Here is an 11266-nt window from a genome sequence, read left to right as displayed (position 1 = left end):
AAATTCGTTATCCCACCTTTCCAAAAAAGTTCGTATGAAAAAGTGGGAAAACGAACTCAGCCAATCGGGATTTCGGTTGGGTTATTTGCGGCGAACTCGCAAACAAGGCAAAATGTATACAGGCTGACGTTTGTACAAACAAATCCAGGCAAACATACAAAGCTGGGAAACTGTCAGAGAGTGCGAGCTTGTTTGCCGTAGTGTAATAGCTACTTAAATTTTGTTTTATGGTCGTGACCTTATATCAACCTTATATCACAAATGGTAGCCATACCAGAAATAATTCCCTTATGATTTCGACAGTTTCACCTTTGGTATTTGATTATGCGGGTTGTTTAGCATAAACACACTTATTTATTCTTCTTTTGTGGTAAAGTGAACTAAAATTTATTTAATAATCTGTAATGCTGATTCTAAGTGTAGGTTGTTCAAGCACGCAGCCAAGAACCTGACAAGAACAACGGACAAAAAGTTGTTTGTAAACAAAGTTGTTTGGTTGTCACGAATTTGTTTAAAATCAGGTAGGGAACGGCATGTGATTCCGTCGGGCACCTAACGCTGGCATAGCACTAGCATAACACGTTCATTCTAGATGTCGAACACACAAAAGTCAGAAAACTCGAAGGAGAAACCCGAAGGCTCGTCGTTCTCCTACGAAACCGTTGTAAAGGAAGAGCTGATCATCGAGCACGAGGATGGACCGTTCGGCGAACCGGATTCACCGGAGCCGGACAATTCCAGCGAGGAAACTGCAAAGATTGATAGACGACGAAAGTTTGAAACCTTGCGCTGTGAAGATTGCGACAAAACTTTTACAAACAATTTCACGTTTTACACGCACACCCTGAGGCATAGGAATCTCAAGGCTTGCAAATATTTCTGTGAATATTGCAAACAGGTTAGTAAAATTTGTTTTTTTTTTTTTTAGCAGGGGTGAGTGTTGTGGTACCTCAATGTGTTAATTCAAGGTCTATCAACTTTGAGGTAACCGCAACGTTGAGTTGCAAACTGTCAAAAAGGCGTTTAACGACTCCTATCATTTCTAGCCTTTTATATCGGGATTTGCGCTTAAAAAAACATGAACGAAATTTCCACGCCATGCACCAAGATGACGATGAGCCTGCTAAGGGGAAACGTTCGGCAAAATCAATTTCCCCCAAAGTTGTGGTAAAACGCAACGAGGACGGTCTTTTCAAATGTAGCGAGTGTGGCAAGAGTTTTGAGCAGCGCTGCCAGTACACGCGACACTTGAATTCACACGCTGCCAAAAAACTGGGCAAATTTCAGTGTGAAATGTGTGAGAGAGTAGGTCATGGTGGACCGTAAAAATTAAAATTTCACTCAAATGTTTCTACACTTTTAGTGCTTCGGATCACGTGCCGATCTGGGCAATCATAAGCTGACCCACGAAAAGAACGAGGCCGCCATGACGGATTACACGCTCGCGAAGCAACGCCCCTCTATCGACGTCCGGGAAGAGGGTGGCCTGTTCAAGTGTCCGAATGTGGCAGCGTCTTTGAGCAACGGTTCATGTGCGTGCGGCACATCTGGAGGCACAATTTGCAGAAGCCGGAGTTTTTTGTGTGTGGGACGTGTCAGAAGGTTTGTCACTTTTTAATTCATTTGGATGAAGTTGTTTAATGTTGCGTCATTTTAGCAATTCAATAAGAGGTCCAATCTGGTGCGGCACGAAGCAATGCACGAGAGAGAAAAAGCGGAACCTCCGAAGCCGAAGAAACCGCCCAAATTTCATTGTGATAAATGTCAAAGGGTAAGCTTATAAATTTCAGTACATGATGGCTCCGAAATTTCAATGTTTATTCATTTCTAGCCATTCTGGAAAAGACACAATCTCAACAGACACCAGTTGGTGCACGATAAGGAGGAGGCCAATTCGAAAGGGCAAACAATTGAAGCATATTTGAAATCTTGAAACGATTACTTATTTCAAACAGTACATGCATTCCAGCGTCAATAAATGAGTAAACAGTGAAAACTTTGACATTGCTTTACATTTACGAATTAAGAATGCAACAATTAGGTCCTAAAATTATGCATACATTTGTGTTATCACAACGATAAAGCTTATTTTTCTGAGTAAGTTCAATGACCCTTTAAACGACCTCAAAAGATTAAAAATTGATTTTTTTTATAAACTTCACGGCTCTTCTTGATGAAAAAGGTCCTAGGGAGCGTTCTTTTATTACGTAACGCAAAAATTTGATTTTTAGACCCTCCCCCGCTCGTAACAAAATTTCCATATAAATTTAAAAAAATGTATGGAGCGTAACACGGCCTCCGACCCCCTCCCTCATCAGCGTTACGTAATAAAAGAACGCTCCCTACTTGACAGCTTGTTTCAAGGGGACCATATTTGATCCATAAAAAAAATATGTCTTGTCTATTTTTCTTTTTTTTTATTTTCATCAAAATGAAAGTTATTGGTCAGAAGTGGTTTTTAATCGTGTTTTTTATCATTTTACATAAACATTTGCATAGGGCTTTAGTACCCAATTTCTGATTTTTTTTCTAAGCGCAACGAATGACCAAGAAGGTTAAAGCTGCCAGAGGCTGAACAAATAAAAGAACAAAACATTTTTTAAACTTTGAATAAAAATGTTGAATTGGGTCCTAAAATGAAGCTTAGATTGCTGATATTATTGTTTACAGCGATAAAGCTTATTTTTCTGAGTACAATGACCCTTTGTACGACCATTAAAGAGTTTAAAATTGATTTTTAAATCAATTTTGAAAAATTATCCTCGTGGTCCCTCTTGACAGAAAAGCTCCTACTTGACAGCTCGTTCCATAAAATGGAAAAAAGTGATTAAAAATGGTTTTTAATCGTGTTTTTTACCGTTTTACATAAAAATTTACATAGGGCTTTAGTACCCAATTTAGATCACCCAGGTTCAAGTAAGTTTGGTTTTGACGAAATCATAGTATTTTTTGAGGTGCGTGTACATTTTTGCAAACTAACAAAAGGGCAAATTTTTTTTAGAGTGTGGGGAAAGAAATGTAATCAAAAAACAACTTTTGAGTCGATTAAATTGCAAGGATTTCAGTATTTGGCTGGAATTCAGTTGGAATATTTTCAAACTTGATGAAATATGGACCAGAAAATGCCGGGAGACGAACCAGAATTTGAAACAGAAGTCATTGTTAAGCAAGAGCTAATTCTTGATGACGATGAGTTGGTTCCTTTGGAAGGAGAAGACGAAATTCCACCTCCAAAGTGTCCATTAAATGTGTTCAAATATCGGTGCAAAGTTTGTGATATATCATTTGCAAACAAAAATCAACGGAAGTCTCACGTACGAACCCATCATAAACCATCAATTTTTACGTGCGCTATTTGTCCAAAGGTAATTTTTGTAAATTTCTCAAATTTTTAAGTTACAATTTTTAATAGTTGGTTTTACTTCAGACCTTCAAGGAGAGGTACCTGCTCGCCAAGCACGAAAGAGCTCACGAACGATCCAACGAAAAGGTCATCTCTGAATTCCCGTGCCAACATTGCAACAAAGTCTTTCAGGTCCTCTATCTCTACAAGCGACACTTGAGGACGCATGGTGCGGTCCGTTTCCGGTGCAGCGTCTGTCCAAAGGTAAACTTTTGAATCGGCGTTTATTGAGAATTGTTGCTCACAGTCTAACTTTAATTTACAGTCCTATAAAGGCCGTACAACGCTGAAGAATCACGAGCAGGTCGTTCATAACATTGTTGCACCAGTAGCTGACAGTCCTAAGCCCGATCCGGATGATCCGAATCACTGTAAAGAGTGCGGTAAAACTCTTCTAACGAGAAAGAGTTTCGTTGACCACATGCGAAGGCACAAAACCTTAAGGAAGGTGTTTTCAAATGTATTCCATGCAAGAGGGTGAGTTATTTTGGTTTAATTGTAGTTACTTACTCTCATCCTAATTGTACCAATTTCAGTCCTTTAGTAAAACTACTTACTGGTGCTGCACGAGAATCGTGTTCATAATAAAACTAACGCTGAACTGGACGAACTCGTGGAGATTCAGTGTAAGCTATGCAACGTAGTGTTCCGTTCTCAAACGCCCCATTCCGACCTGAGCAGGCATCAGAAGGAAGTTCATAGGGTTTTGAAAGGAACTGTGAGGAACGTGGAAGGGCAGTTCGTGCCAAACCAAGACTTCCAACCCGAAGCAATCGTGAAGGAAGGGCAGTTCGTGCCAAACCAAGACTTCCAACCCGAAGCAATCGTGAAGGAAGAATTGATCATCGACGATGTGTTCCAGCCCTGTGAAGAAATTGAAGATCAGGAGTTGCCACAGGTGGATGGTCCCACGGAACCGCAATCATTTCACTGCCCGGTATGTGATAAATCATTTACGTGTAACAGAAAGTACTACACGCACCAACGAAGGCACAGGGATCAAGCTTACACGTGTATCACTTGCAAGAAGGTATTCACCGTAAAGTAACAATCCAACCCAAACCTAACTCATTTCCGTTGCAGTCCTTCAAGGAAAAGTTCGAGCTCGATCGGCACGTCAAACAGGTGCACCGGGAGCGACCGAAGCGCGCGCCTCCAGCGATGAAATTCCACTGCTCCGAGTGTGACAAAACGTTTACGCTGGAAAAGCTGTACAAGAACCACATGGTGCGACATGGGAGCGCATTTTCAAGTGCACCCTTTGTCCCAAGTCGTTTGTCCTAAATGTGACCTGCGAAAGCATGAGAAAAGTGGTCATAAAATTTTCAATAAAGAAACTACGGATTGCGCTGAAAGTAAGATGGTGGATCCGGCTCTTCATTGTGTGGAATGTAATAAATATTTTATCCAGAGAGATACCTACTTGAATCACGTGAGAAGGCATAGAAGGCGGAAGGAGGGCGCGTTCAGGTGTGAAGCTTGTCAGAAGGTGAGATGTCTTGTATTATTTATCCATCGTCTTGTTAAAGACAGTATTATTTCAGGTATTTACTAATAACTACGAGATGACTCTACATGAGAATGGAATTCAGCATAAGAATAACGTGAATGATCCGGTCAAGTGTGATATTTGTCAATTGGTATGTGTTTATAACGTATTTCGATTAGAGAGTTCTATAGATGTATTTGTCTTTTCAGATTCTTTCATCAAGACGCAAGCTTGAACGGCACAAAAGGAATTCCATCCCCGCCCTCTGCCAGGGGGTCGACATCTATATCTCACTACAGGTAGCTTCGGCACCAGAACAAAAGGGAGCTGTCAATTACGGCGCCAGCACAAAAGAACAGCTGTTCGTTACGGAACCAAAACAAAGCAACTGCGCACTGCAAAAACTGCAGGCATAAAATGGAAATAAAGTAATTATTGTTTTATGTAAAATTTTACCGCAATGTACGTTTAAAAATTAGTGTATGTTTTTGAGGTGATTTTTTATAAATTTATTTGCGAAATAAACTCCTAAAGTTGGGTTGGGATTATTAAGCACACATCGGGCCGATAACCTCATTTAGAGTTGTACTTTATCACATGAAACGTTTAACTTATCTAATGTGTAATTTGACTTTTACTACAGTAATTCTTATAACAAAAATGGAATTATAAATAAAAAAATATTTGTGTTTTCACTGTGCGTAGTTTGCGCGCGTTATTAATCTCAATCACTCAAGATGGCGGCCTTTAGCATCCCCCTGTCCTCTGCATTGAATGATGATATCAAGCAAAAAGACGTGCTGATGCCGATGTGCAACAAATTGGTGTTAAAAAAGAGCCAGATGAATCACCTTTCAATCCAACGTAAATTCTAAAATGATTTCTAATAAAATAAAAACAAGATTCGAGGTCTCTAAGTCTCTTAATTTATTGATTTTTAAAGTTGGAAAACTTTTAAATCTTATGGTGTGGTTAAAGTTAAATCAAGAACTAAGCACTGTGCTCAGATGGAACGCGGTGAAGATAAAAATAATAACAAGATTTAAAAACTGATGCAAACAAACAGAAATTGTAAAATGATTTAATTGTAACAAAAAAATAAAAACATAAAATTTAAAATTAAATAGTTTTCAAATTCAGAAATTAAAATTTCTTAAGTTCGATTAAAGAAATCCTGCATTCGAAAATTCACACATTTCAAATTAACTTAATTCAATTCCTGATTTTTAAATTAAAAACTTCTTAACAAATTAAATTAAATGCTTTCGAAAATTCTTTGAAAAAATAGAAAAAAATCATAATTTTAAATTATCTAAATTCAATTTCTAAAGTTTTGAATGCTGAAATCCTTAACAAAATAAATAAAATGCTTTAAATCTAGAATTTTGTTTCATTTCAGAAACTTATGACCTATTGAATTTGGGGGGAGGTGTCCACGTGCTTCCATCCCGCCAGTCCATATTAGAGAGCCTATATGGAGAGGCGAAATGTTTCTCTCAGGGTTCCAATCGAACTGTCAAATCGGGGTTCCAATCGAGCAACAAGACCATGCAAGAACAAGGTCAGAATCAATTTAAAATAATTTTGGGCAGAAAATGAGATTAATACCATTTACAAACATTGTAACACTGTTGTTTTTACTAAAATGATCGTTTTTGTTAAGTTTGTGCTAGTTCGGTACAAGAAACGTGCCAGCACCAAAAATACTACAAGTTTTTCAACCTTAAATTTGAATGACTTTGGGTGTTTAGAATTTCTCCCAGAACATTTCATTTCCTATGTAGGTCCCTAGTCCATATGTATAGCCTTAGTGTTGTGTTTGCTGTATTTGATATTTTGTGAACCACACCGTATGCTGTACTCGACAGATATGGACTGGTTCCCGGCCGGGCTGATGGGTCTCGCAGCTGGCTAGTTGAACGTACCTGTTAGAACATCAAATCATGATGCTTTATCCTTTTGTTTCCTTAGTAACAGTAGCATAGTTAGTTCAGCAAGGGAAGCAACAGTTTGGTCCGTTCAGCTGTTCAAGCAATTGCTTTCGATTCAAACTTGTGCTGAACATTGTTGGACTACCTAGACTACTGTTCAAAGGAAACAAACACGAGGAACAAAGGGATAAGCTCCCCCCGGATGGGGCTAAATTGTGGAACGCTCCCAGTGTGTTTTACTGAGCTGCTTTGGACATTTTAGGTAATAGTTGTACAAAAAATAGTTAAAGCTCGGTATTAATTCACTGGGAGGTCGTATGCAAATTCCCGTGCTTGTGAAGTTCTGTTTCTGTGTCACGGTTGTGTTAACTAGTAACATGTTCGACATGACACTAATAACCAGCAGTGATTAGTTATGCGGAATTCTTCAAGTGCGGGAACACGACGAAAATTAGACGACCCGAAGAAATAGTGAAAGTGATAGTGATAGTGAAAGCTAACTAAATAAAGTGTCAATAAATAATCGTGAAGTGAAAATATTATTATAAATATATTTAATATTATATAACACTTTATATCTGTGTAAAACTCATTATCAGAATCTAATGTTTTCTTGTGTTCTCTTTTGTTCTTTTCGTTTCAAACTGAATGAGCGAGCATCTGACTTGCTACACAGCTGCAGGACAAGTTAACATCAGCTGTGATCAATACCACACCGACTGACGAGGTTTGCTACCAAGCTTGGTGTCCACGGCTATATGTCCAACCGAGAGACCTCCAAGGTCGCAGGGAAGTATTAATTAGTATCGCCTTTTCTATTTTTGACCATTTTGTTAATACAAATTTCTTTGCAGATACCACTTTAAAAGTATGGCTCGCGCTCTGCTTTGATGTTTTGCTTATTCTATCCGCTTTCTACCCCCAATGTGTCCTGCACTGGGGGTGCCTGGGGTAACTTCGAGTTGACCTGGGCCGCCCGAGGAATTATGTCGTAGGTGGCTCGTGTACAGGTTCACTCACCTCTCCTCGCGGCAAGGTTTTCCGTAGGTCTACACTCGAACATGCAACATGGGACAGCATGAATCTTCAGCTGAAGCCGGACGAATGTATTCCGAAATTACAGAATTACAGAATTACAGAAACTTATGACCTATTGAATTTGTAGTTTTTTTTGATTATAATTTTGTGACTTTTTTAGTTTCAAATTCTCACAACATAACTTTTTTTTTTTTAATTTTGGAGTTTACTTTTATTTTTTTGAGATTTTTTAGGCTGGTACACATATTTTTAAAAGTTTTTGTCACCCCCCCCTTCAAAATTGGCCCGAAAAATCAGGGGGCAAAAAAAATATTTTTACAATAAACTTCAAAATTTCAATGAAAATTCAAGTGCAGCCAGCTGAAATCAAATTAAAATACATTCTTCTGCGTTTAAAATCATTTTTAGCATGTTTGGGTTTATTAAAAAATGTTAAGATTTTTGAAAATTTTCGAAGCAAAATCTTTTTTTCGATACAATTTTTGTTTTTGACAGATCTTAGATTTTTTGAAAACTAATGATTGCAAAACAACTGAACTAGTGTAAAATGCATTTTAAAACACTTTTTTCATTTAAATGTGAAGACTATGGATTGTTATTTAAATTTTTATTTTTTTAATTTTTGCCCCCTTGACCTCGGCCAGGGCCGAGGACAAAACTTTTTAAATATTTGCATCGGCCTAATCATGATTTTTAATAAGTAACATAAACAAAATCTCTGCCATTCGCAGTCCCTGTTTATATAGCCCTGTCAACCTGTCAAATAAAAGACTACATGAACCTCGTGATGAAAAAAGCATCTTGAAAAAGCGCCATGTACATTCGGCGAAGAAAAACGAATCATAACAAAGCGCCCCCCTCAATGACAGCAGGGTGATATCGACGTTGGTGATTTCCAAAGACTTTATGTTTGTTTTTCTCAAATATAATGACGGAAATAATGTTTTATTGAATATGGATGATCAAGTATCAATAAAAGCAACGTTTTTAATCGTTTGTTATCATTAGAACTTCTTCTTTTGATTTTATATTAAAATGGGAATTGAAAAATGATGCCTGACATTCAAATCTAGACTTTTTTTGATTAGGTCCTATAAACAAATGTAAACATTGAGTGTATCCCGCTTACTCCGATGGGCATTGACGTATGGTGTGAAAGGGATACACTCAATGTTTACATTTGTTTATAGGACCTAATCAAAAAAATGTCAAGAAATGCGTTTTTCTCAAAATGGATGGTTTGTACATGATGCTTTTTGAAATGTTGGCATCGAAATATGTCTCTCAAACTAATTTCTGAGTATCTGAATCTGAGTAATTATGGATAAGTGTGTACTGATAAATTGGCTACACCTTAACGAAAAATCATGATTTTCTGAGTTTGATATCCCACTTTTTCATACGATTTTTTGAGTTCAGGTACTACAAACATAAAAATGGTTACATGGGTTGAAGTGAAAAATTCGTTTGTAAAGTAGGATGAACTCAGAAAATCATGATTTTTGGTTAGTATGCCATGTTGTATGAGCATGTACGCAGCCAGTGCCGATCTGTCAGAAAGGTAAACAAAACAATCCTGGAAATAAAGGCTAGGAGTAGCATTGATTCGGACTTTAATTTTAAAAAGTAAGTTTAATATAGCTTTTATTAAAAAAAGCCAAAGTAGTTAAACACATAACCACAATGCCTTTGAATAATGTAGTTATTGTCAATTTAGTATGGGTTAGGAGACCACCGTGGCACTTATGAATTTGACGATATTTACTTAACTGGAATCAGACTAGCTGAAAGTAGTTGTACAATAAGATATCTTGAAATAAAATTATGTGTTTGGAAAGCTTGATTTTCTGTAAAAATTTATATAAATTTAATTAACTTGATTTTTCTCTAAAATAGGAAACAAAAACGATGGCTGAACAGGCTGCAACTAGCTCATGTTATGAGATTGTTGTAAAGGAAGAGTTAATCATTGAGGATGAGCTGGATGTACATGACGAAGGTCAACATTCGATTGTCCACGAGGAGTTGATCATTAAGGATGAGCTGGATCTGCCGGAAGAACAAGAGGAAGAAACGGTTAAAGATTTGACCCCAGCGGAGAGTAAGGTTCCCTATTTGCTTGCAACATTTGTCATGAAGTAAGTTATTCCCAGAATACATTCCAAAGAATCATAAGTTTTAAATACTTTTGATGTTTTTCTTTTCACAGGCATTTGAACATACTTATGAGCTTGCAAGACACATCAAAGCTCACAAATATGAGTCCAATCAGCAGAAAGAGTTTCACTGTGAATTTTGTGGAAAAGTGTTTGAAATGAGAACGATCTACAACAAGCATTTGAGGCGGCACAGACCGCACACCTTCAAGTGCCATCTTTGTCCCAAGGTGAAAAGAATAAAATAAATATTTTAATTTCTCAATTTATCAAACATTTACTTGCAGACTTTTCCAGAAAATTGTAACTTGACGCGGCACCTTAAACTAAATCATAACATTCAAACACCAACCGTGAAGGTGGAGCGCGTTAACCAGAGTGAGATAGATCCTACCCGTTACTGTGAGCAATGCAACCAAACCTTCAAAACGAGACAGAATTGTGACAATCATAAGAGGAAGCACAAAAGCGTCGAAGAAGGACGTTTTAAGTGTATTCCTTGTGGGAAAGTATGTGTGTTTGTGTGTGTGTAAGTTAGAATGGTGCTGATTGCATTTTTATTTTCAGTCCTTCAGCAATCACTTCGCCTTGGTTCTCCACAAGAAAAGTGCTCCTCACAAGAAGATGGTAGAGCCGAAGAAGGACGTCGAGTTTCACTGCACTGTCTGTGATAAGGTGTTCCAAGCGAAAGTACAATTCACCAAGCATCTGAAGCGGCACAGGCCACCAAACTTTCACTGCAGTCACTGTCCAAAAGTGAGTAGAGATTTGTGGTTTGAAAAATTCTTTTCCAACAATTGGTTTGCAGTCTTTTCCAGTTAATTGCGATCTGACACGACATCTGCGACTCGTGCACAAGGTGTCGAGTCCGGATTTGGGTGGATCAAATGATGCAAGGCAGGACGAGCCAACCAGCCAGTCGGAAACTCTTGTAAAGGAAGAGCTCGAAGATGGGTCGAGTTCTCTGGATGAGGGTGAAGAACTGCTTGCGGAAATGGCCCAACCATGCGAGGAATGTAATTAAGTTTATCCGTGATCATCCTTCTCATGCCTTCAGAGGGCATATTTTGTACCGTAAGCCTTAGAAAAAATAAACTTTAAAATTTAATTTTCTCCACTCAACGAACTGCTTCCATCTGTTGCTTTTCACAAATTTTGTGGATCAGCTCTTAGTTTGTCACATTCCCGACAATACCGGTCCTTAGTTTTAACCGCCGATTTATGGGGACTCTCGTGGACTATTATGACA

General features: G+C 38.0%; 3 protein-coding genes across 6 annotated transcripts; all 3 read left to right on the top strand.

Annotated features, from left to right (window-relative positions):
- The first annotated feature begins 466 nt into the window (after nt 1-466).
- On the top strand, nt 467-1503 carry LOC119767308. 3 transcript variants are annotated; one of them, XR_005277443.1, is made up of 4 exons: nt 467-521; nt 593-898; nt 1047-1305; nt 1364-1503. XR_005277443.1 is itself a non-coding variant. In XM_038255628.1 (3 exons), exons 1-2 carry the CDS (start codon nt 593-595, stop codon nt 1080-1082), a joined length of 342 nt encoding a protein of 113 aa, XP_038111556.1. In that variant the 5' UTR covers nt 528-592; the 3' UTR covers nt 1083-1305; nt 1364-1503. The 3 variants fall into 3 exon arrangements, 1 of the variants encoding a protein (XP_038111556.1); XR_005277444.1 differs by having other exon boundaries at nt 474-521; nt 574-898; XM_038255628.1 differs by lacking the exon at nt 467-521 and having other exon boundaries at nt 528-898.
- LOC119767309 (zinc finger protein 343-like) lies at nt 1504-1996 on the top strand. The gene is made up of 3 exons (XM_038255629.1): nt 1504-1602; nt 1658-1771; nt 1832-1996. The coding sequence occupies exons 1-3, from the start codon at nt 1531-1533 to the stop codon at nt 1931-1933; spliced, it is 288 nt and encodes a 95-aa protein (XP_038111557.1). The 5' UTR covers nt 1504-1530; the 3' UTR covers nt 1934-1996.
- A 991-nt stretch (nt 1997-2987) lies between these two features.
- Nucleotides 2988-11129, top strand: LOC119767303 (oocyte zinc finger protein XlCOF19-like). Of its 2 annotated transcripts, XR_005277442.1 has the most exons (5): nt 2988-3365; nt 3428-3607; nt 3669-3880; nt 3940-4433; nt 4487-4639. XR_005277442.1 is itself a non-coding variant. In XM_038255621.1 (4 exons), exons 1-4 carry the CDS (start codon nt 3111-3113, stop codon nt 11039-11041), a joined length of 882 nt encoding a protein of 293 aa, XP_038111549.1. In that variant the 5' UTR covers nt 2990-3110; the 3' UTR covers nt 11042-11129. The 2 variants fall into 2 exon arrangements, 1 of the variants encoding a protein (XP_038111549.1); XM_038255621.1 differs by lacking the exons at nt 3428-3607; nt 3669-3880; nt 3940-4433; nt 4487-4639 and adding exons at nt 10305-10526; nt 10585-10773; nt 10826-11129 and having other exon boundaries at nt 2990-3365.
- Nucleotides 11130-11266: the final 137 nt, after the last annotated feature.

This window comes from Culex quinquefasciatus, chromosome 2 (assembly GCF_015732765.1).
Source record: "Culex quinquefasciatus strain JHB chromosome 2, VPISU_Cqui_1.0_pri_paternal, whole genome shotgun sequence".
NCBI classification, from domain to species: domain Eukaryota; kingdom Metazoa; phylum Arthropoda; class Insecta; order Diptera; family Culicidae; genus Culex; species Culex quinquefasciatus.
The sequence above is the reverse complement of the archived record's forward strand: the minus strand, read 5'-3'. Positions and strand labels throughout refer to the sequence as shown.

What these genes read in the sequence shown, in the direction of transcription:
- LOC119767303 (XM_038255621.1), top strand. Translation starts at nt 3,111, where the DNA reads ATGGACCAGAAAATGCCGGGAGACGAACCAGAATTTGAAACAGAAGTC. An exon ending in CGTGCGCTATTTGTCCAAAG is followed by an intron (nt 3,366 to 10,304) that starts GTAATTTTTGTA and finishes ATTTACTTGCAG; the next exon opens with ACTTTTCCAGAAAATTGTAA. An exon ending in ACTGCAGTCACTGTCCAAAA is followed by an intron (nt 10,774 to 10,825) that starts GTGAGTAGAGAT and finishes ATTGGTTTGCAG; the next exon opens with TCTTTTCCAGTTAATTGCGA.
- LOC119767309 (XM_038255629.1), top strand. Translation starts at nt 1,531, where the DNA reads ATGTGCGTGCGGCACATCTGGAGGCACAATTTGCAGAAGCCGGAGTTT. An exon ending in TGTGTGGGACGTGTCAGAAG is followed by an intron (nt 1,603 to 1,657) that starts GTTTGTCACTTT and finishes GCGTCATTTTAG; the next exon opens with CAATTCAATAAGAGGTCCAA. An exon ending in ATTGTGATAAATGTCAAAGG is followed by an intron (nt 1,772 to 1,831) that starts GTAAGCTTATAA and finishes ATTCATTTCTAG; the next exon opens with CCATTCTGGAAAAGACACAA.
- LOC119767308 (XM_038255628.1), top strand. Translation starts at nt 593, where the DNA reads ATGTCGAACACACAAAAGTCAGAAAACTCGAAGGAGAAACCCGAAGGC. An exon ending in TCTGTGAATATTGCAAACAG is followed by an intron (nt 899 to 1,046) that starts GTTAGTAAAATT and finishes TATCATTTCTAG; the next exon opens with CCTTTTATATCGGGATTTGC.